Here is a 20,706-nt window from a genome sequence, read left to right as displayed (position 1 = left end):
CCCAAGGGTGCTCAAGCGGATCAGACTTCAAAGAGTGGAAGCAATCTTGATTGCCCCGGATTGGGCCCGAAGAGTGTGGTACGCGGCTCTTCTGGACATGTCCGTAGAGGACCCTTGGCCTCTACCACTAAGAAGGGATCTTCTTCAACAAGGACCGTTCGTCTACCTGGACTTACGGCGGCTTCATTTGATGGCATGGAAGTTGAGTGGAGCATCCTAGCTCAGAAAGGGCTTTCCCAAAAGGTCATTGTCACTACGGTGCAAGCCAGAAAACCTGTGACAAAACACTATCATCCTTTCTGGCGTAGAGATGTCTCTTGGTGCGAGGAATGCACATATCCCTCTGCAGAATTCCACTTGGGAAGGTTCCTGCAGGCTGGAGGGGATAAAGGCTTACGTCTGGGATCCATTAAGGTCCAGATTTCAGCTTTCCATCTTCTTCCAGAAGAAGCTGGCACTCTTGCCAGAAGTTCAGACCTTCTTGCAAGGGGTGCTTCACATACAACCTTCATTTGTGCCGCCTACGGCACCTTGGGATCTGGATGTAGTGTTGCGTTTTCTACAGTCCTCCTAGTTCGAACCTCTGACGACGGTAGAAGATAAGTACCTCACGTGGAGAATGGTGATGTTACTGGCCCTGGCTTCTGCTAGGCGTGTCTCAGAATTGGGGGCCTTGTCGTGCAAAAGTCCGTACTTGGGCCCGCATTCCGACCCGATCGCACACTGCACTTCCTCGCAGCTGAATGAGGGCCTTGGTCCTTTACGAGAACAGAACGGAGCTCAGGACTCGACAGCAGTTCCTGCCGAAGGTGGTCTCTGCGTTTCACTTGAATCACCCTATTGTGATTCCGTCCAGTTCTGACACTTCTGCTCTTCCGGAGGCATTGGATGCTGTGTGAGTCTTGAAAATCTATGTCAAGAGGACTGCTCGGATCAGAATGATGGATTCTTTGTTCGTGCTGTATGATGCGCAGAAAAAGGGTTGCCCTGCTTCAAAGCAGTCCACTGCTCGTTGGATTAGGCTTACTATTCAACAGGCCTATGTGTCGGCAGCCTTACGTGTTCCTCAACCTCTGAAGGCCCACTCTACCAGATCGGTGGGCTCTTCCTGGGCGGCTGCCCGTGGAGTCTCAGCCCTACAACTATGCCGAGCTGCTACCTGGTCGGGGACAAACACCTTTGTGAAGTTCTACAAGTTTGATACCCTGGCCAAAGAGGATACCCAGTTTGGGCAGGCGGTGCTGCAGATGTCTCTGCACGTTCCCGCCCGGTCTGGAAGCTTTGGGACATCCCCATCGTACTAATCTGTCCCCAATATCCCTTATGGATGCTAGAGAAAATAGGATTTTAAATAACTACCGGTAAATCCTTTTCTCGTAGTCCATAAGGGATATTGGGCGCCCGCCTCTGTGCGGTGACTTTCTGCAGGTTCTCTGTTATGTGTTCCTGCTCAACTGTTGCTGTTAATGTTGCCAGACATTGCTGGCTAAGTTATATGTTGATGTGCTGGTGTGTAAATCTCACCACACTTATTGTTATGTTCCTTCTTTCAAGTATGTAATTCTCCTTCGGGCACTGTTTTACCTCTAACTGACCTGTAGGAGGGGGCATAGAGGGGAGGAGCCAGCATACCCAGCTGAAGAAATTTAAAGTGCACTGGCTCCTTTGGACCCGTCTATAACCCATCGTACTAATCTGTCCCCAATATCCCTTATGGACTGTGAGAAAAGGATTTACTGGTAGGTATTTAAAATCCTATTTTCCGACGGGTCGGCAATTTCGACTTGTCGGAAAACACGTGGATCGCCGGATTAGCCAGGGATTCACGTGTTTGTTGGATTTGCGCCTAAATCCGACAGCTTTTTGCCCCATTTCCGACAATCTCAATCAGAGTTTAAAAAAAGTCGGATTGACAATGTCGAGAACGGACAAATCCTGTCTGATTTGGCTGCAAATTGAATACTGCGTGGTCGGATCCTTTCCGACGGAATAGACCTGCATTGAATAGACCTGTTAGTCTCTGTCCACAGTAAGACCAAATGATTGCTGGACAGTATACGTAGGTAGGACTCTAAAAAGCGGGATGATTGATCCCTAATAAAATACAGTCTCAATACACAGTGTGATAAGCTTTTGGTTAGGCTGGCTAATCGCCAACAGTAATGGAAACTCATGTGAGGGGGAAAGGCCGTAGCTGGTGTATGTGGCCAGGGATCTCCCAATTCAATATACTTGGTGATAAACTGTTATTAGCATGTATGTGCTGACAGTAACAAACAGAGACGGGATAACCTCTGTGAAGCAGCTGGTAAGCTGAGCTGATACATCCCGGTGTCTAAGCCTGCAATGTGTCTGTATGCAGGTGAATTCTGGCCACTCTATATATAGAGAGGTGTCCTGTCTGGGGTAGGTGTCTGTGATAGCTGTCACTGGTTTGTACCCCAACCCCGGCTGTAATCTCTCCCTCCCCGTTTCACCAGTGACAAGTGTTCTAAGAAAATTATATGTGCTGCTATTACCGTTTCCCTGCATATAATAATGCAAAGAAGTGATCAGAATAACGGGGCGCTATGTGCCCCTGTCATTACTGGCGCCGCTATACCTAGATAGGGCACTGACCTGGTTTGGCAAGTTATGAGCAATCAGTGTCACTGATTGTTCCATCAACTGCAGCTGTCCCTGGCTGTCCCAGTATGCAGGAAGGGAGTGTGCTTATATATTATTTTTTCAGTAAAACGGTGGGTGCCGCTAGGAATCTATGACTGACGCATGTGGAGACTGCTTGCCAGTCCGGTCAAAGCAGCCGAAAAGCTAGAGTGTGATTCACCAGAGGTGAGTTAACAATGTCGGTGCCCAATTCAGACCTCATTGCTAGGGTGCGTTTTTTGCATCCCTGCGATCAGGTAGTCGCCACCTACAGGGGAAGGGGGTAGTCGCTGTGCAGGGGTGCGATCACATGTGCAGGAGAGCTGCACAAACAGAAGTTTGTTCAGTCTCTGCACAGCCCAGGACTCACTCTTCCAGTGCGATGATCGGGGCTGGAGAAACCCTCCCTTCAAACGCCTGGTCCCTCCTGCGTTTCTCAGGACACTCCTTAAAAACGGTCAGTTGCCACCCACAAACGGCCTCTTACTGTCAGTCACCTTGTGATCTCCCGTGCGATCGCTTTTCTCGCACCATCCCGTCGCTGCCCGTCGGTCCCTGTTGCTGCGGACCGACACGCCTGCGCATTGCGGTGCATGCGCAGTTCAGACCTGATCGCAGGCTGTACGAAAACGCAGCCTAGCGATCAGGTCTGATTTAGGCCCTCAATCTTCGGCAACTGCTTTTGTAATACAACATTACATTTACACGATAATGGGCAAAGCAGGGCATGCATTTTAAGATCTTTAATGGCCATGATCATACATCTCCCCCTTTGTATAGAACGGCAAGGAAACATTCAAAGAAGATTTTGCAAATGGAGTCTGACCCCAACTTGACAAAAGCAAAGTGCATTAGTTGTAAGTTACGCCCCTTCTAGGTTAAGCCCTTTCTTAGGGGCGTTTTTCTTTAAACCTTTCTAGATACTGTAGATAATAATTCCTTCCCTTCTCAGTATTCTCTCAGCCTGCTGAAGAAAAAATCCCAGCAAGTGTCATCATCGTGTCTGTGGTGCATGTGATTAGCCTTTATCTGAGGATTATGAGTCTTTGTGTATGGCGTGCATCGCTCATCCCAAAGATGCCACAGCCTCCTTAACAGAAGAGACGGTTTATTTCCTGGGTGGTGACACCAATGCAGGGCACTTTTGGCACTATAGAGGATTTATATAATGTACAAGGACTGAGGATGCCCAGATCACAGATAAGTGTGGACATACATGGTGCAGCCTTCTGGTTTCACTAGCTTAAATGCTCATTTAGAAGTGAGTCGCTAGACAACGGAAGAGCTTGGGTCCTTTAATCTTGATGATGTGAATGCATTCCTTCTACATATTAATAAAACCAGGGGGATAGACAGTTCCCCAGTTCCTGTCTCTCCATGATTTAATCTTAAAATGACCAAAAATGAAAAGGTTGGGTATTTTTAGATTTAGTTTATAAACATTTTGTTTAATAAAGCTTGAGAATATATATATAGACACTTGTCCTTTTTTTTTTTGGGATGCGGTCATGTGACCGCTGCTCGGAACGCCGGGGTCACGAGCGCTGGTCTTCCAGCCCCAACCTTTTTTTTTTTTTCATAGAGGCCTCCATAAGGATCATTTATAAAGAAAAGGTGCTTTACGGAACTTCATATTTCCTCCTGAACACTACTTAAGGCGGGTGTGGTATGTGTGACTGGTCAGCATACAGATGCCGGGATCCTGGCAGAGGAATCCCGGCTGGGAGTGGCGAGTGCAGCAAGCCAATTGCGGGCTCGGTATTTACACTCTATGGGTATCGTGGACACCCACGAGTGGGAATAGTCCCTGTTGGTCGGCATTGTGAGGGGGCGGGATGTAGGGGGAGGCTATGTGACCGTCTGTTTCCTGACCGCCGGTCTCATAACTACATCCCCTTAAGTCTGGTGTGACTATGGCTTCATTCTCCAGGCACTTTCAAGTCTGTACAGTTTCCCTCCATAAAGATGTACAAGAGAAAATAAATAGAGAATATTTTCTTGAAAGCGTCGAAATGATACTAAAAGGCATTCATTTGTTTTTGTGAAGACTCATTGGACGCCATTCCCTTGTTATCTAGAAGCATGGCTTTAGCAGGAGTTGCTAGGACAGTCTATTGAAAGAACCATAATCATAGAAACCACGCTTGTTAGATTTCTCTAACGTCCTTGAGGATGTTGCAACTCCGTAAGGACCATGGGGAATAGACGGGCTCCGCAGGAGATAGGGCACTTTAAGAAAGCTTTGGACTCTGGGTGTGCACTGGCTCCTCCCTGTATGCCCCTCCTCCAGACCTCAGTTTTTACACTGTGCCCAGAGCAAGATGAGTGCACTGCAGAGAGCTCTCCAGAGCTCTCTGCCTAGAAGCATTTTTGTTTGGATTTTTTTTTCTTCTACCTTTTACTACTTTTCACAGGGAGCACTGCTGGCAACAGGCTCCCTGCATCGAGGGACTGAGGAGAGAGGAGCAGACCTTCTTGTCAAAGATAGGCTCTGCTTCCTCGGCTACTGGACACCATTAGCTCCAGAGGGGGTTAACGCAGGTTCTTACTGGGCGTCCACCCCCGGAACCGCGCCGCCGTTCTCCTCACAGAGCTAGAAGTACAGAAGACAGAAGTCATCAGGCGGCAGAAGCCTTCAGCTTCACTGAGGTAACGCACAGCACTGCAGCTGTGCGTCATTGCTCCCATACACCTCACATACTCCGGTCAGTGTAAGGGTGCAGGGCGCGGGGGGGGGGGGGGGGCGCCCTGGGCAGCAATATAAACCTCTGCATGGCAAAAAGACTATATACATGTACAGGTGGGCTCTGTACATGTATATAAAAGAGCCCCCGACATATTTTACTAAGTTTGAGCGGGACAGAAGCCCGCCGCCGAGGGGGCGGGGCTTCTCCCTCAGCACTCACCAGCGCCATTTTCTCTCCACAGCACTGCTGAGAGGAAGCTCCCCGGACTCTCCCCTGCTTACACACGGTGAAAGGGTGCTTAAAAGAGAGGGGGGGGGGGCACATAATTGGCAGTTTACATATTATACAGCGCTGCTGGGGAAAAACATTTTGTGTTGGTCTCCAGGGTTATTGCGCTGGGGTGTGTGCTGGCATACTCTCTCTCTGTCTCTCCAAAGGGCCTTGACAGGGATACTGTCTTCAGGAAAGGGGTTCCCTGTGTGTGTGTTAAGTGTGTCGGTATGCGTGTGTCGACATGTTTGATGAGGAAGGCTCGCTTAATGTGGCGGGGGAGTGCTTGAATGTCAGGTCGCCGTTGGCAACGCCGACACCGGAATGGGTGGATATGCTGAATGTCTGGAATGCAAATGTCAATCTATTGCATAAAAGATTAGACAAGGCAAAAGCTAGGGATCAGTCAGGTAGCCAGTCCATGCCTGTCCCTGGGGCGCCAGGTCCTTCGGGGTCTCAGAAGCGCACCATATCCCAGATCGATGACACAGATACCGACACAGATACTGACTCTAGTGTCGACTATGAAGATGCAAAATTACAGCCGAAGGTGGCTAAGGGTATACGGTACATGATAATTGCCCTTAAAGAGGTTTTGCATATTACTGAGGAACCCCCTGTCCCTGACACGAGGGTACACATGTATAAAGGGAATAAGCCTGAAGTCACTTTTCCATCCTCATTTGAATTAAGTGACTTGTGCGAAAAGGCTTGGGAATCTCCGGATAGGAGACCACAAGTTCCCAAAAGGATTCTCATGGCGTATCCTTTTCCACAAACTGATAGGATACGCTGGGAATCTTCGCCAAAAGTTGACAAGGCGCTGACACGATTGTCCAAAAAGGTGGCACTGCCTTCTCAGGATACGGCTTCCCTCAAGGAACCTGCTGATCGCAGGCAGGAAATTACCTTAAAGCACATCATTCCGGTACTATTGCTCGACCGGCTATGGCGTCGGCCTGGGTTTGTAGTGCGGTTGTGGCATGGGCAGATTCCTTATCTACGGAAATTGACACCTTAGATAGGGACGCCATTCAAATGACCATAGAGCATATCAGAGATTCTGCCTTGTATATGAGGGATGCTCAGAGAGACATTTGTTTATTAAGCTCCAGAATAAATGCTATGTCTATTTCTGCTAGGCAGCTCTTGTGGACCCGACAGTGGACGGGAGATGCCGATTCAAAGCGGCATATGGAGTCCTTGCCTTACAAAGGGATGGAGTTGTTTGGAGACGGCCTCTCGGATCTTGTCGCTACGGCTGGTAAGTCAAATTTCTTACCTTATGTCCCCCCGCAGCATACAAAAAAGGCACCTCATTATCAAATGCAGTCCTTTCGTTCCAATAAAAACAAGAAGGTACGTGGATCATCCTTTGTTGCCAGAGGGAAAGGCAGGGGGAAAAAGCTGCACACAGCTAGTTCCCAAGAGCAGAAGTCCTCCCCTGCGTCTGCAAAGTCCACCGCATGACGCTGGGGCTTTCCGAGGGGAGGCAGATCTGGTGGGGGCTCGTCTTCGGTTTTTCAGCCACGTCTGGGTTCACTCGCAGGTGGATCCCTGGGCATTAGAGATTGTTTCTCAGGGATACAGGCTGGAATTCGAAGACTTGCCTCCTCGCCGATTTTTCAAATCGGCTCTGCCGGCTTCCCTGTCAGAGAGGGAGCTAGTGTTGGCAGAAATCCAAAAATTGTATATTCAACAGGTGATTGTCACAGTTCCTCATCTCCAGCAAGGAGAGGGATATTACTCAACCCTGTTTGTGTCCCGAAACCGGACGGTTCGGTCAGACCCATTTTAAACCTGAAATCTCTGAACCTGTACTTGAAGAGGTTCAGGTTCAAAATGGAATCACTCAGGGCGGTCATCGCCAGCCTGGAGGGGGGGGGATTGGATGGTGTCCCTGGACATAAGGGATGCTTACCTTCATGTTCCGATATTCCCCCCGCATCAGGCATTCCTGAGATTTGCAGTGCAGGACTGTCACTACCAATTTCAGACGTTGCCGTTTGGGCTTTCCACGGCCCCGAGAATTTTCACCAAGGTAATGGTGGAAATGATGGTGCTCCTGCGCAGGCAGGGGGTCACAATTATCCCATACTTGGACGATCTCCTCATAAAGGCGAGATCTCGGGAGAGGTTGCTGGACAGCGTGTCTCTGTCCATGAAGACGTTGCAGATACACTGCTGGATTCTCAATATACCGAAGTCCCAGCTAGTCCCTACAACGCGTCTGACCTTTTTGGGGCTGATTCTAGACACAGACCAGAAAAAGGTTTTTCTTCCGATCGAAAAGGTTCAGGAACTCATAGCCATGGTCAGGAACCTATTAAAACCAAAAAAGGTTTCAGTGCATCATTGAACGCGGGTCCTGGGGAAGATGGTGGCTTCCTACGGGGCCATCCCTTTCGGCAGGTTCCATGCGAGGACTTTTCAATGGGACCTCTTGGACAAGTGGTCCGGGTCCCATTTACAAATGCATCAAAGGATCACCCTGTCTCCCAGGACCAGGGTATCTCTCCTGTGGTGGCTGAACAGTGCTCACCTACTAGAAGGTCGCAGGTTCGGCATTCAGGACTGGGTCCTGGTGACCACGGACGCAAGCCTCCGAGGCTGGGGAGCAGTGACACTGGGAAGAAATTTCCAAGGTCTTTGGTCAAGCCTAGAGTCTTGTCTCCACCTCAACATCCTGGAGTTGAGGGCCATATACAACGCCCTGCGTCAAGCGGAGGAATTGCTTCGGAGAAAACCGGTTCTGATTCAGTCAGACAATGTCACGGCAGTGGTTCATATAAACCGCCAAGGCGGAACAATGAGCAGAATGGCCATGGCAGAAGCGACCAGGATTCTACGCTGGGCGGAAGGCCATGTAAGCGCGCTGTCAGCGGTGTTCATCCCGGGGGTGGACAACTGGGAGGCGGACTTCCTCAGCAGGCACGACCTGCATACGGGAGAGTGTGGACTTTATCAAGAAGTCTTCGCACAGATCACGGATCGTTGGGGACTGCCTCAAATCGACATGATGGCATCCCGTCTCAACAAAAAGCTAAAGCGGTATTGCGCCAGGTCAAGGGACCCTCAGGCGGTAGCGGTAGACGCTCTGGTGACATCTTGGGTGTTCAGATCGGTCTATGTGTTTCCTCCTCTTCCTCTCATACCCAAGGTGTTGAGAATAATACGAAGAAGCAGGGTCAGAACAATACTCATTGTTCCGGATTGGCCACGGAGGACTTGGTATCCGGAGCTGCAAGAGTTGCTCGCAGGGGATCCGTGGCCTCTTCCTCTAAGGCAGGACCTGCTGCGGCAGGGGCCCTGTCTGTTCCAAGACTTACCGCGGCTGCATTTGATGGCATGGCGGTTGAACGCCGGATACTAGCGGAAAAAGGGATTCCGGAGGAAGTCATTCCTACCCTGATCAAGGCTAGGAAAGACGTGACGTTAAAACATTATCACCGTATATGGCGGAAATATGTTTCTTGGTGTGAGGCCAGAGCTGCTCCTACGGAGGAGTTCCATTTGGGCCATCTACTTCACTTCCTTCAAACAGGAGTGACTTTGGGCCTAAAATTAGGGTCCATAAAGGTCCAGATTTCGGCCTTATCCATTTTCTTTCAAAGAGAATTGGCCTCTATTCCTGAAGTACAGACCTTTGTGAAGGGAGTGCTGCATATTCAGCCTACCTTTCTGCCTCCGGTGGCGCCTTGGGATCTTAGCGTGGTGTTACGTTTCCTCAAGTCACCTTGGTTTGAACCACTCAAAACTGTGGAGTTGAAATACCTCACGTGGAAAGTGGTCATGTTGTTGGCGTTAGCTTCGGCAAGACGTGTTTCCGAATTGGCGGCTTTATCACATAAAAGCCCATACTTGTTTTTTCACGTGGATAGGGCAGAGTTGAGGACTCGCCCTCACTTTCTGCCAAAAGTGGTCTCATCTTTTCATGTGAACCAACCTATTGTCGTGCCTGTGGCTACACGGGACTTGGATGATTCCGAGTCCCTGGATGTAGTCAGGGCTTTGAAGATGTATGTGACCAGAACGGCTAGAATCAGGAAGACTGAAGCTTTGTTCGTTCTGTATGCGGCCAACAAGGTTGGCGCTCCTGCTTCAAAGCAGACTATTGCTCGCTGGATCTGTAACACGATTCAGCAGGCGCATTCTACGGCAGGATTGCCGTTACCGAAATCGGTTAAGGCCCACTCCACTAGGAAAGTGGGCTCTTCTTGGGCGGCTGCCCGAGGGGTCTCGGCATTACAGTTGTGCCGAGCAGCTACTTGGTCGGGGACAAACACCTTTGCAAAGTTCTATAAGTTTGATACCCTGGCTGAGGAGGACCTCCTGTTTGCTCAATCGGTGCTGTAGAGTCATCCGCACTCTCCCGCCCGTTTGGGAGCTTTGGTATAATCCCCATGGTCCGTACAGAGTCCCAGCATCCTCAAGGATGTTAGAGAAAATAAGATTTTACTTACCGGTAAATCTATTTCTCGTAGTCCGTAGAGGATGCTGGGCGCCCGTCCCAACTGCAAGACTTGTATATAGTTATTGCTTACATAAGGGTTATGTTATAGTTTTTCGGTGGAACCGTGGCTATGTTGTTGTTCATACTGTTAACTGGGTAAGTTTTTTACAAGTTATACGGTGTGATTGGTGTGGCTGGTATGAATCTCGCCCTTAGATTTACAAAAATCCTTCCTTGTACTGTCCATCTCCTCTGGGCACAGTTTCCCTAACTGAGGTCTGGAGGAGGGGCATAGAGGGAGGAGCCAGTGCACACCCAGAGTCCAAAGCTTTCTTAAAATGCCCTATCTCCTGCGGAGCCCGTCTATTCCCCATGGTCCTTACGGAGTCCCAGCATCCTCTACGGACTACGAGAAATAGATTTACCGGTAAGTAAAATCTTATTTTTTGTTTTTTACTCTTCTGGTTAAAAACTGAATTCAGTGATTCAAGAAGTCACTGGTGGAAAGTCCCATCATTTGGGCCTGATTCATACCGCGTTGGACATTAGATGTGTTCCTTTTTCTTGCCAACACGGAGCTTATCAGCCAGGAAAGAAGTATTTTCAGCAGGTTGGTGGCACCATATTTAAGCAGCCTTTTTATTTCTCCAGGATTTCAGTGGAACTTGAGGCATCCCAGAACAGCTTACAGATTTGCTTATTTCTTCTGTGTCTTTGGCAAAGAGAGACATTGTCTTCTTTTACATTATTTTCCCGGTAGAAAGCATAACATGTAAGTTTGAATTGTTCTGGACCAGTGGTCGCTCAGTCTTTTAATTTATGCAATACATTTCTGCTTAGAAAGGAGACCTTGATTGTGAGCTTGCGAGCAGGGCCTTCCTACCTCTGTCTGTCTGTTATTACCCAGTTTTGTTCTATCACTGTTGTTTCTATTTGTAAAGCACAACACAATATGCTGCGCTATATAAGAAACTATTAATAATACCTTACTACCATATATTTACAAGATAATTACTTCCACATTCCTAGTATAGCTAAACATCACCAGTTCCTTAGCTTTTTATTTGTTCTCTGTGATCATTTTCAGTATACTTGCATCCTATTCGGACTGTACACTTCTTCATTGTCCTTCACCAAGGTGCTGGTAGTTCTTATGCACTCTCTCAGGAAACAGAACAGCTTAAGTTATGACATTCCTATTGGAACATCATTGTATCATCAGCACTGCAAAGAGTCTTAGGAGTATACTTGGACACTTAGGGCCTGATTCATTCTGCGTTGGACAACAACAAGGCATCACCAGTCAGCGACGGAAAGGTGTGAAAAATCAGATCGCACGGACATTCGCAAGGTGATTGACAAGAGAAAGTGGGTGGTAACTGACTTCTATTGGGAGTGTCCGGAAAAATGCAGGCCTGCCCAAGCGTTTTAAGGGAGGGTGTCTGACATCAGCTCCGACCCCGATCAGCCTGTTCTCATCGCACTGTAGGAATAAGTCCTTGGCTGCGCAGAGACTGCACAAAGTGGATTCTTGTAGCTCGGCGTACACATGGGATCCCACACTTGCATGGCGAATTTACACTCCACCTGGAGGCGGCGACTATCTGAACGCAGGACAGCAAAGTTAGCAGTCCAGCGATCAGGTCTGAATCACCCCTTAGTCCAATGAGAGACTATTCAACATTTACCCTACCAACTTTTAGTCATAGCAGATGGTGACATTAAAGGATCATTTCCATATCTGAGGAAGCTTCCCATCCCCTATGGTATTCCTCTTTGAGCAAGCCCTTCAACTGGATCTACTTACTCAGTGGAATCGCTATTCAACTTCTATAAATCAACTCTGCAGACTTACAAAGGTCATAAGGGAATCCCTTAGAAGGGGAAATGTATCAAAGTTTGGAGAGAGAGAAAATGAAGAAAGATTGAGGGCATATTTATTAATGCTCAGAGAGAAATAAAGTAGCAACTAATCAACTCCTAACTTAGTGGTGCCCAAACGCAGTCCTCAACGCACCCCAATGGTGCGGGTTTTAGGTATATCCCTGCTTACGCATAGATGCTACTGTATAATCAAACTGACTGAGCTACTGATTAAGGCACCTGTGCTCAAGCATGAATATCCTTAAAACCTGGACTGTTGGGGGGGGCTTGAAGACCTCATTTGGGAACCACTGTGCTAACTCCTTTTTCAAACGCAGCCTGTAACATGGCCGTTAGAAGCTGACTGGTTGGTGCTTTATCTCTCTCCATGGTTTGATTAAATCTGCCCTCTTGTATCAAATACTTTTGTAGCACCATGGGATCTTAATCTAGTCCTGGAGGCCCCCCCACACATCATCCCATTGAGCCTTTCCAAGGTGGCTTACACTTAAGGTGTTGTTTCTGGTAGAAATAGCTGTGTGCCTGTCGAGTGGGAAAGTAATCCTTTTTTTCTACCTAAGATAGTTTACACTACTCATGTCCATCAGTTTATTGATCCATCTGTTTGCCCATAACCAACTAATAATAGAGACGAACGATTTCATAACCTGGTTCTTGTCAGCACAGTTCAGGTTCACCTTTCCATAGCAAAGAACTTCAGAAAAACTGGTAAACCTTTTGTCCTTCCTGTATCAATGGCATGCTCCACCCAAATAGTCTTTTGCAATCAGCGATGAATCAGTGATGTCATTGTCCAGGTTTAATAGGGAAAAGGGCCAGAAGACCTAAGTGTGCTTTCTAAAATAGTGGTGGCGACCTGGGGGGGGGGGACAGGACTCTGCAGATGCTATAAGACAAGCAGCGGTTTGGTTAATGCTCCATTCCCACTTGTCTTGTCAGTGAATGATTTTAAGACTGCTTGTGGAAATTCTCAAAGAGCAACGGTCTTGTGTCCTCCCAGCTGACAAAGGAGATAACCTACACATTATCACTGCTATGTGGAAAATTAAATTTAATCATAATAATTCTCCCTTATCTTTTGACTAATGGAGCAGGGAACCTACTGGGATACATTGTTCTACTTGCATCCTTTTAGTAACATGTAAGCAAAATATTTCTCAGCAATGGGATGTACATTAATACCCCTTTTCCACTTACGAGCACGGGTCGCAGCCGGGAGCCTGACATGGGAGCTGCCCCCTGCTGCGACCCGTGCTCGGCCCCTTTCCCATCAGCAGTCACAACCCGGCATATGCCGGGTTGGTGACGCTTCTAGTGACGAGGGGCGGCGCAGGGAGATCACATGATCTCCCAGCGCCGCCCTTCCATACAGTGTAAACGGGAGCCGTGTCGCATCGACACGGCTCCCGTTTACACTACAACCCTACCCGGATCAGTCCCGTGTCCTACCCGGGTAAATAGCCGGGTAGGATTCACGGGTCACTTGATCCGGGTTTACCCTTTTCCACTTGCAAAAAACACGGGTAAATGCGCGCCCCCGTGCATTTACCCGTGTTTTTTGAGCTAGTGGAAAAGGGGTATCAGTATAACAAGCATTGCAGAGCATTTGTCTTTGTATGACACACCAATATTGGTAAAAATCTAACCATTCAAACTGACTTCTTCAAGCAATGCTGACTTGGTGAATCTAAAATTGGTTGGTGCCATCAGGAGCCGTAGAAGAACAGTAGGTTGCAACTCACTAGTAGCACACCTTGAGGCTCATTCAGGTGCGGCTGCCATTGTTATCTTTTGCTGTATGCAATTGCGATTAAATGCTGATATGGACAGAAGCTAACCTGAGCAATGGGACGCCCCCTGCAGTCGCATCATTTCCGGCGTCTGAACGGCCATGACACGCCTGCATTTGGCCGACCACTCCCTGTTTCCACCCCCAAACGCTGTCTTCCTGTCACTCACTTTGTGACTAATTCCTCAGTGCGACCGCAATTGCAATTCACTCGCTGCGCGTGCGCACTGCGGTACAGATGCAAGCAAAATACGAAGATGTCAACCGATGTGCGTATAATAGTCTCTTTGTGACCGCACCTGAATGAGCCTCCTTATCAATACCGTAGTTGGCACAGAAGTTAGATGGGGCGCAGCTTGATTTCTTTATGTGAATCCAGAAACCTTTTCTGGAGTATGTGCTTCTGCTTCATTATTTGACCAACCATGGTGAACATAGACCACTTTGTGGTGAGCTGCTGGTGCATCATCTGTAAACTCCCAAAACTCCTACATGAAAGTTAGCTCATTAGACTTCTGTCAGTACTGCAGTAATTGTGCTAAGGGACCTGTACACCATAATGTTTAGCAACATGCTGTATCATCATGAACAGAGCTCTACCTGCATGCCTGTAGACCAAGCTCACCCTATACACTATTGTCTTGCGTTAAAGACTGAAAGGTGATGGATATTCTATTGCCCCTTACTTGCACATGTTCTCAATCAGCTTGGTAAAATTAATCCATTTCCTTTTTAAAATTTTGGCTAGGGTCAGAGCAGTGCTTTGTAGCAGTCCTCTTCTGTTCGTCTGTGTCCTAATTCTGGGCTGGGATCAAATAGGATAATCCCTAGCCAAACAGGATATTGTAAGGTTCACATTTGAGCAAGCATAGTATTTCAGGAGACCAATGCAGTAAACATGTGGGAAACCGTGATCGTGTAACTGGAGGCAAGGCTTTGGCGATAGTGTCAGTGTCATGATATGAAGACGGGGAATGGAGGCATGCAGGAAGCAACACTACATTAAATACAACCGTATTTGTATTTTTATACTTTATTTTTATATTGCTAAAACATATATTGTATATTTTATTGTCATGTGGATTGTGCCTTCCTAAAGCGCCCGGTGTAGCACTTTTTTTTAAAAAGATTACCATAGTTTGGGAGGTTAGACACACCACCAGCTGCATTAGGAATTAGGCTTTCCAACATTTTTTTCCTGTGCAGATATTGGCGCCGCAGAGTCAAATTTCTTTTATGTAGGAAGCAACAGCCCATACTGTTGTCAGACTGATACAGGACGTTTGTGGTATTTAAGGCTCCTCCTTATGAAATAAACTCTGCTCTCGTATGCTGGTCACCATGTTACTTTGTTTACCCTGTTTCGTATCAATGCTCTGTTCGGCATTGCGGTACTTTGTGGAACACTATAAATAAATTCTATTATAGGGCCTAATTCAGCATGAGTTGTAACTTTGCAAAAATTCGCAAATCTACAACTCCTTCCACTAGCATGTGGGGGGCGCCCAGCACAGGTCAAGGCCGCCCCACAGGCTAGGTCCTTTCCTCCCGCTAAAATGCGAGCGATTCGCTAAACAGCGGAGCGCTCGCATCTTTAGGGTAGCCCCCTGCCAGTCGCTGGGCCGCCATGTTTTGGGTTGCAAACGGTCCGGACACACCTCCAGTGTCTAGACTGCACTCCCCCAAACTCCATGTCAACGTCCACAAAATGCCGCAATGCCCCCCAGTCGGCACTTAGCAATCGCATTCGATTGCAGTTTTTGTCCTCGCGCATGTGCAGAACTACAGAAATCGACGAATAGCCGTTTCATTAATTTTTACTTGTTTGCAGAAGAGTAAACTTAGGAAGAAGTACGTCTTTGAAACTGTTAGAATAATTTGGCCTTTACTACATTAAGCCACAATGACTGAGTGAGTGGTGTCTGCTTTTTCAGAATCTTTATCATCATAATCACTTATTTTTTTTCCTCCTTCTTTCCCATCCTGAAATCTCAAGAACAGTTGCTGCCTAGCAACCTAGATTAGGTGCCGAAAATGCAACAGACCATTTACTGCATTACACAAGTTTGTTATTAAAGTCTTTTATTGACATCTAAAATAATGTAAAGTACATGCTTTTAGGCAGTTTATCATCACATGGAAGTTGATTGAATGGATCGTTCACATGCTCACAATCAGTGCGCAGACTTACAAAAAACGAAATAGAGAGTAATAATCGTAAAAAATTATAAGTTGTAAATACTGTAAACAAAATATGCATATTGTCATAAAAAAATCCTTTTAGCATGTGCCGTTTTGTTTCCTGTATACATTTATTACTCCTAAATACTCTGGGGTACTATGTAAATTGAGACTAAACATTCTAGCAAATCAAGCACAAACATGCAATTGTTATAACAAATAACTGAAATTATCCATCCTCTATTAAATATTCTTTGATGTCACCCCATTAACCCTAACATAAAGCTGGGTACACACTTGATTTAACTCCAGATCAGACTGATTTTACAATCCTACTGCAAGCCTGGCCGGAGAGTCTACATCCAGTCTATGCGTACACTCTTTGGCAGACCGGCTTCCACTCACAGGGATAAATTGGGAGAATAGTTGAACAAACCCATCTTAGGAGTGTACACATTTCTAAATTGGGTTGGTGATTGGTGATCTGGCCTACTGATTTTTCACAGGTTTAAAAATCTTTTGACAAGACCAGACAACAAAGGTTGGCTGAAACCAGAGATCTTTTGAGCGTGAACACTCTACCGGTGTCTGACCAACTGGTTGGTCTGAGATTGGATTGGATGACAATTAGACAAGTGTTCACCCAGTTTAAGTACACATGAGCACCTGCACTTCCTCCTAAGATGTATTTAGTGTGCAGTGAATGGATCATGGGTGGAGTCTAGCATAGGGATCACACATAATCATCATCATCATCATCCACACAACTCACTTTGACAGGAACTTTGCAGAAAATGGATGCAACCTCTGGGTGCAACATAAACTCCTTTTAATCAAGCATAAACCATCATAACTTTTGTTAGAATACTTGTTTGCGTTGGACGGTTTTGCATAGGTCATTAATGTTCCCAACAGATCATTGTCCCTGCTTTTCTTTGAACACACTTTTTATCAAATGATTATTCATGAGATCTCTATATAGCATGTTTGCTTTTTTTTGTTCTCTTTCCACCTAAAGGACATTTTTTCACACCTGCACCCCACGGGATGCAGTCAAGTTACCTACAGTCAAAATCCCGAAGGTCAACATACCGACAGCCATTGACCGACAAGGTCAAAATACTGACATTTAAAATGTCGACAGGTGAAAACGTCGACATGAGTTTCTCGTGATTTTTTTCATTGAAACCGACTTGTTCATGCTTTACCACACAGGTGGACCAGGGACACGGCATACGTATACGGTATCCGTGTCGACACACACACACAAAAAAACAATGAAAAACACGTGTCGACTTTTTGAACTGTTGGTATTTTAAATGTCGGTATTTTGACCGTCTGTCAATTGTTGTTGGTATTTTGACCGTCGGGATTTTGATTGTAGGTATTTCATACTCAACCCGCAACCCACAAACCAACAACAGAATAACTACATGGTTTGGCACACCTTTACTTTACGTATGCAAACTGGCTTTAGTCTCTCCCTGGGTATTTAGTTTGTCTATCAATGACCCTTTCTCTTGTATAGGGTAATGTAATAACTGAATAATGTGTACGTGTTTTGCAGCTCCTTTGCATGTAATAAATCAGGATACACAGCCTAGAAATGAGGAGGAAGGAGAAAGTGCCCCCGTGATGTATTTCAGTGTGGTTTGGTGTAAGGCGTCTAAGAAGAAGCACAAGAAATGGGAAGGTGATGCTGTCCTCATTGCCAGAGGGAGATCTGTGACATTAAAGGACATGGAAGGCAAAGATATAGGAAGAGGTAGGGTCAATTTTGGTAGCTTAATGTTTTTTAATACAAATGTTAAAATTTAGATGCTTTCTTCCACTCACTATACGGTTTGTAAATATACGCCTGAGACCTTTATTTGCCAGCATTCCAAAAAGTAACAGCGGGACATATTTATTATTAAATACAGGAGTAAGTGTGAAGACAATAGAATCACAGCGCCACCCAGTGGCCACAATGTCATCTGACTACATGCTCACTTGGAAATACCATGTAATGGTAGAAAAAAAAAATCTCTGCAAGGGTGTGTTTTTTTTATTTTTCTCCACAAGTAAGAGATACTCTTTATACCTCCCAGCTCCATAAACCATTAAGACGTTATAATGAAGATTTATGATGCAATGCAATGAGATAACCCATAGACATATGGCAATAATGTTCTTTGAGAAGAGCAACATATGATTATTAATTTTACTGAGCATACATAGAATTGTAAATGATTAGCATTGATAGACTGTGCTTACACGCCAAAGTAGATCTCAACCAAAATCTATTAATCCGTGAAAAAAAAAAACGTTTTTAATGGGCGGAGGTATAATTGTCAGATAATTTTTTTATTACCTTTTTTTTTTTTTTTTACGTTGTGGCTCATTTTCTTTTCTTTTCTTCCGGCTTTGCCTGTCTGAGACAAGTTATTCAGGTGTTGATATCTTTTGCGATGAACATCCCATTCCTACTCAGATAAAACTTTAGTGAGTAAGGAGAACTTTGAAATCTGAACCTCTTCTTCTTCTCCTTCTCATTTTCTCTTACGTCCTAGAGGATGCTGGGGTCCACATTAGTACCATGGGGTATAGATGGGTCCACTAGGAGCCTCTGGCACTTTTAAGAGTGTGGGCTGGCTCCTCCCTCTATGCCCCTCCTACCAGACTCAGTTTTAGAAAATGTGCCTGGAGGAGCCGGTCACAGCTAGGGGAGCTCCATAGGAGTTTTTAGTTTTATTATTTTGAATAGAGTTTAGGCACAGGGAGGCTGCTGGCAACAGCCTCCCTACTTCGAGGGACTAAGGGGGGGAGTAGTGTCCGCCCTGCGGGGTCTGAGCCACTATCTCCGCTGACAGGACACTGAGCTCCTGAGGGGATCGTACGTTTGCAGCCACAGGGGATCGCTCACCCCAGCAGCATGCCGCCACCCACTTACAGAGCCAGAAGATCAGTGGCGAGTTAGTCACCGGCCCCCCTGGCAAGTGGGGAGCCGGTGTGAAGATGGCGGCAACAGGGTATGGAGCACAGTACTAACTGCGCTCCGGGGCTCAGCGGTACATAATGCGGCGCTGTCAGGGTCCCAGGATCGCTGCCGGCACTTTTCCTCAGGCCAGTATAATCTACAGAAGAGTGGGAAGCAGCGCCATGAAAGGGGGCGGAGCTTCTCAGCGGACCCAGCAGCATTCAGCGCCATTTTCCTGCCTGCAGAAGCGCTGTCAGTGAGAGCTGTCTCTCCATATCAACTCCAGCTATCTTATACGGTACCAGGGGGTTGTAGAAGGGGGGGAGGCTGTATAGCTGTACTGTGCAACCTATTAAGGTACACAGCGCTGGGTAGGAGTTTCCCTATCTTGAAGCGCAGTGTGTGGGTTGGCTCCAATCTCTGTGTCTCTCTTGGCATTCTTAGGGGGGAAACTCTGTCTGCCCTTCCCTGTGTGTGTGTGTGTGGAGTGTTTGTGCTCTCCATTAAGCTATGTCCAGGGACTCTGTGTCATATGCTGCAGAGGATAATTCCTCTCAGGATGATCACATTCCATGTAATCAGGATTGCAGTTTGTTAGCACAGGTCCCTGCAAGGGAGCCTGAGTGGTTAGCCTCTCTTAAAAGTATGATTTCTCAGATTTCTACTAGAGTTGCACAAAATGAGTCTGCAACTCAGGTTTTACAGAACTCTATAGCAGTCTGGTCCAGTTCTGTCACCTCAGGGCCCCCTGATGTACGCTCCCAAAAACGTGCTCTTGCACAGATTATGCAAGATGACACAGATACCGATTCTGACACTGCAGACGGTGATGGGGATGTGCTGCTGGGGGTGGCATCTCTTGCAAAAGGGGTGCAGTTGAGGATAGAGGCCATTAGAGATGTGTTGAATATTGCTGATACAACACCGGAGCAGGTTGAGGAGGCTTACTTCACTGACAATAAGAAAGCCTCGCTAACCTTCCCTGCGTCTAAGGAATTAAATGCTATATTTGAGGAGTCCTGGGAAAACCCAGAGAAAAAAATCAGATCCCTAGAAAGGTGCTGGTTGCTTTTCCTTTCCCTGTGAAGGATAGGAAAAAATTGGAAAACCCACCCATAGTTGACGCGTCTGTATCCAGACTCTCCAAAAAATGTGGTTTTACCTGTTCCAGGATCTACCGCGTTAAAAGAACCGGCTAATCGCGAAGTTGACACTACGCTCAAATCTATATACACGGCTTCAGGGGCGATACTATGTCCTACTATTGCCTGTGCATGGATTTCCAAAGCTATAGTAAAGTGGTCAGGCATGTTACTTGAAGATTTGGATACAATGGATAAAAGTGACGTTGATTTGTTTTTACGTAACATTCAGGATTCTGCAGGATCTATGGTGGAATCCATGAAAGACCTGGGTTCGATGGCTGCAGGGATATCTTCCATGTCTGTCTCAGCTCGTAGAGGACTTTGGCTGCGCCAGTGGTCTGCCGACGCGGAATCCAGGAGAGGTGTGGAGAACCTACCCTACACAGGTCAGGCTCTCTTTGGGGAAGCATTGGATGCGTGGATTTCCACGGCTACCATGAGTAAGTCACCATTTCTTCCCTCAGCTGTGCCTACTATGAAGAAAACTTTTTCTTCGGCTGCTTCACAGTCCTTTCGGGCTACTAAAACAAGAAAGGCCAAGCCGTCTAACACCTTCTTTAGGGGAGGTCGGCCAAAATCCAAGAAACTTGCAACTGCGGGTTCCCAGGAACAGAAGCCTGCTTCAGGTACGTCAAAGTCCTCCGCAGGACGGTGGACTGTGCGGCCTGGAGGTGGGGCCAGTGGGGGCGAGG

The 20,706-nt window shown here is 46.8% G+C and overlaps 1 protein-coding gene across 2 annotated transcripts in view; it reads left to right on the top strand.

Annotated features, from left to right (window-relative positions):
- RAD54B (RAD54 homolog B) overlaps nt 1-20,706 on the top strand; it is a 177,161-nt gene that overhangs the window by 107,169 nt on the left and 49,286 nt on the right. For both annotated transcript variants that reach the window (XM_063924112.1, XM_063924111.1), the window contains exon 4: nt 17,478-17,675. In XM_063924112.1, the coding sequence (XP_063780182.1) occupies nt 17,478-17,675 (198 nt within the window). The remainder of the gene's footprint in view (nt 1-17,477; nt 17,676-20,706) is intronic.

Source organism: Pseudophryne corroboree, chromosome 5 (assembly GCF_028390025.1).
Source record: "Pseudophryne corroboree isolate aPseCor3 chromosome 5, aPseCor3.hap2, whole genome shotgun sequence".
Classification (NCBI taxonomy): domain Eukaryota; kingdom Metazoa; phylum Chordata; class Amphibia; order Anura; family Myobatrachidae; genus Pseudophryne; species Pseudophryne corroboree.
Note: the sequence above shows the minus strand (reverse complement) of the source record. Positions and strands in the feature narration are given on the sequence as shown.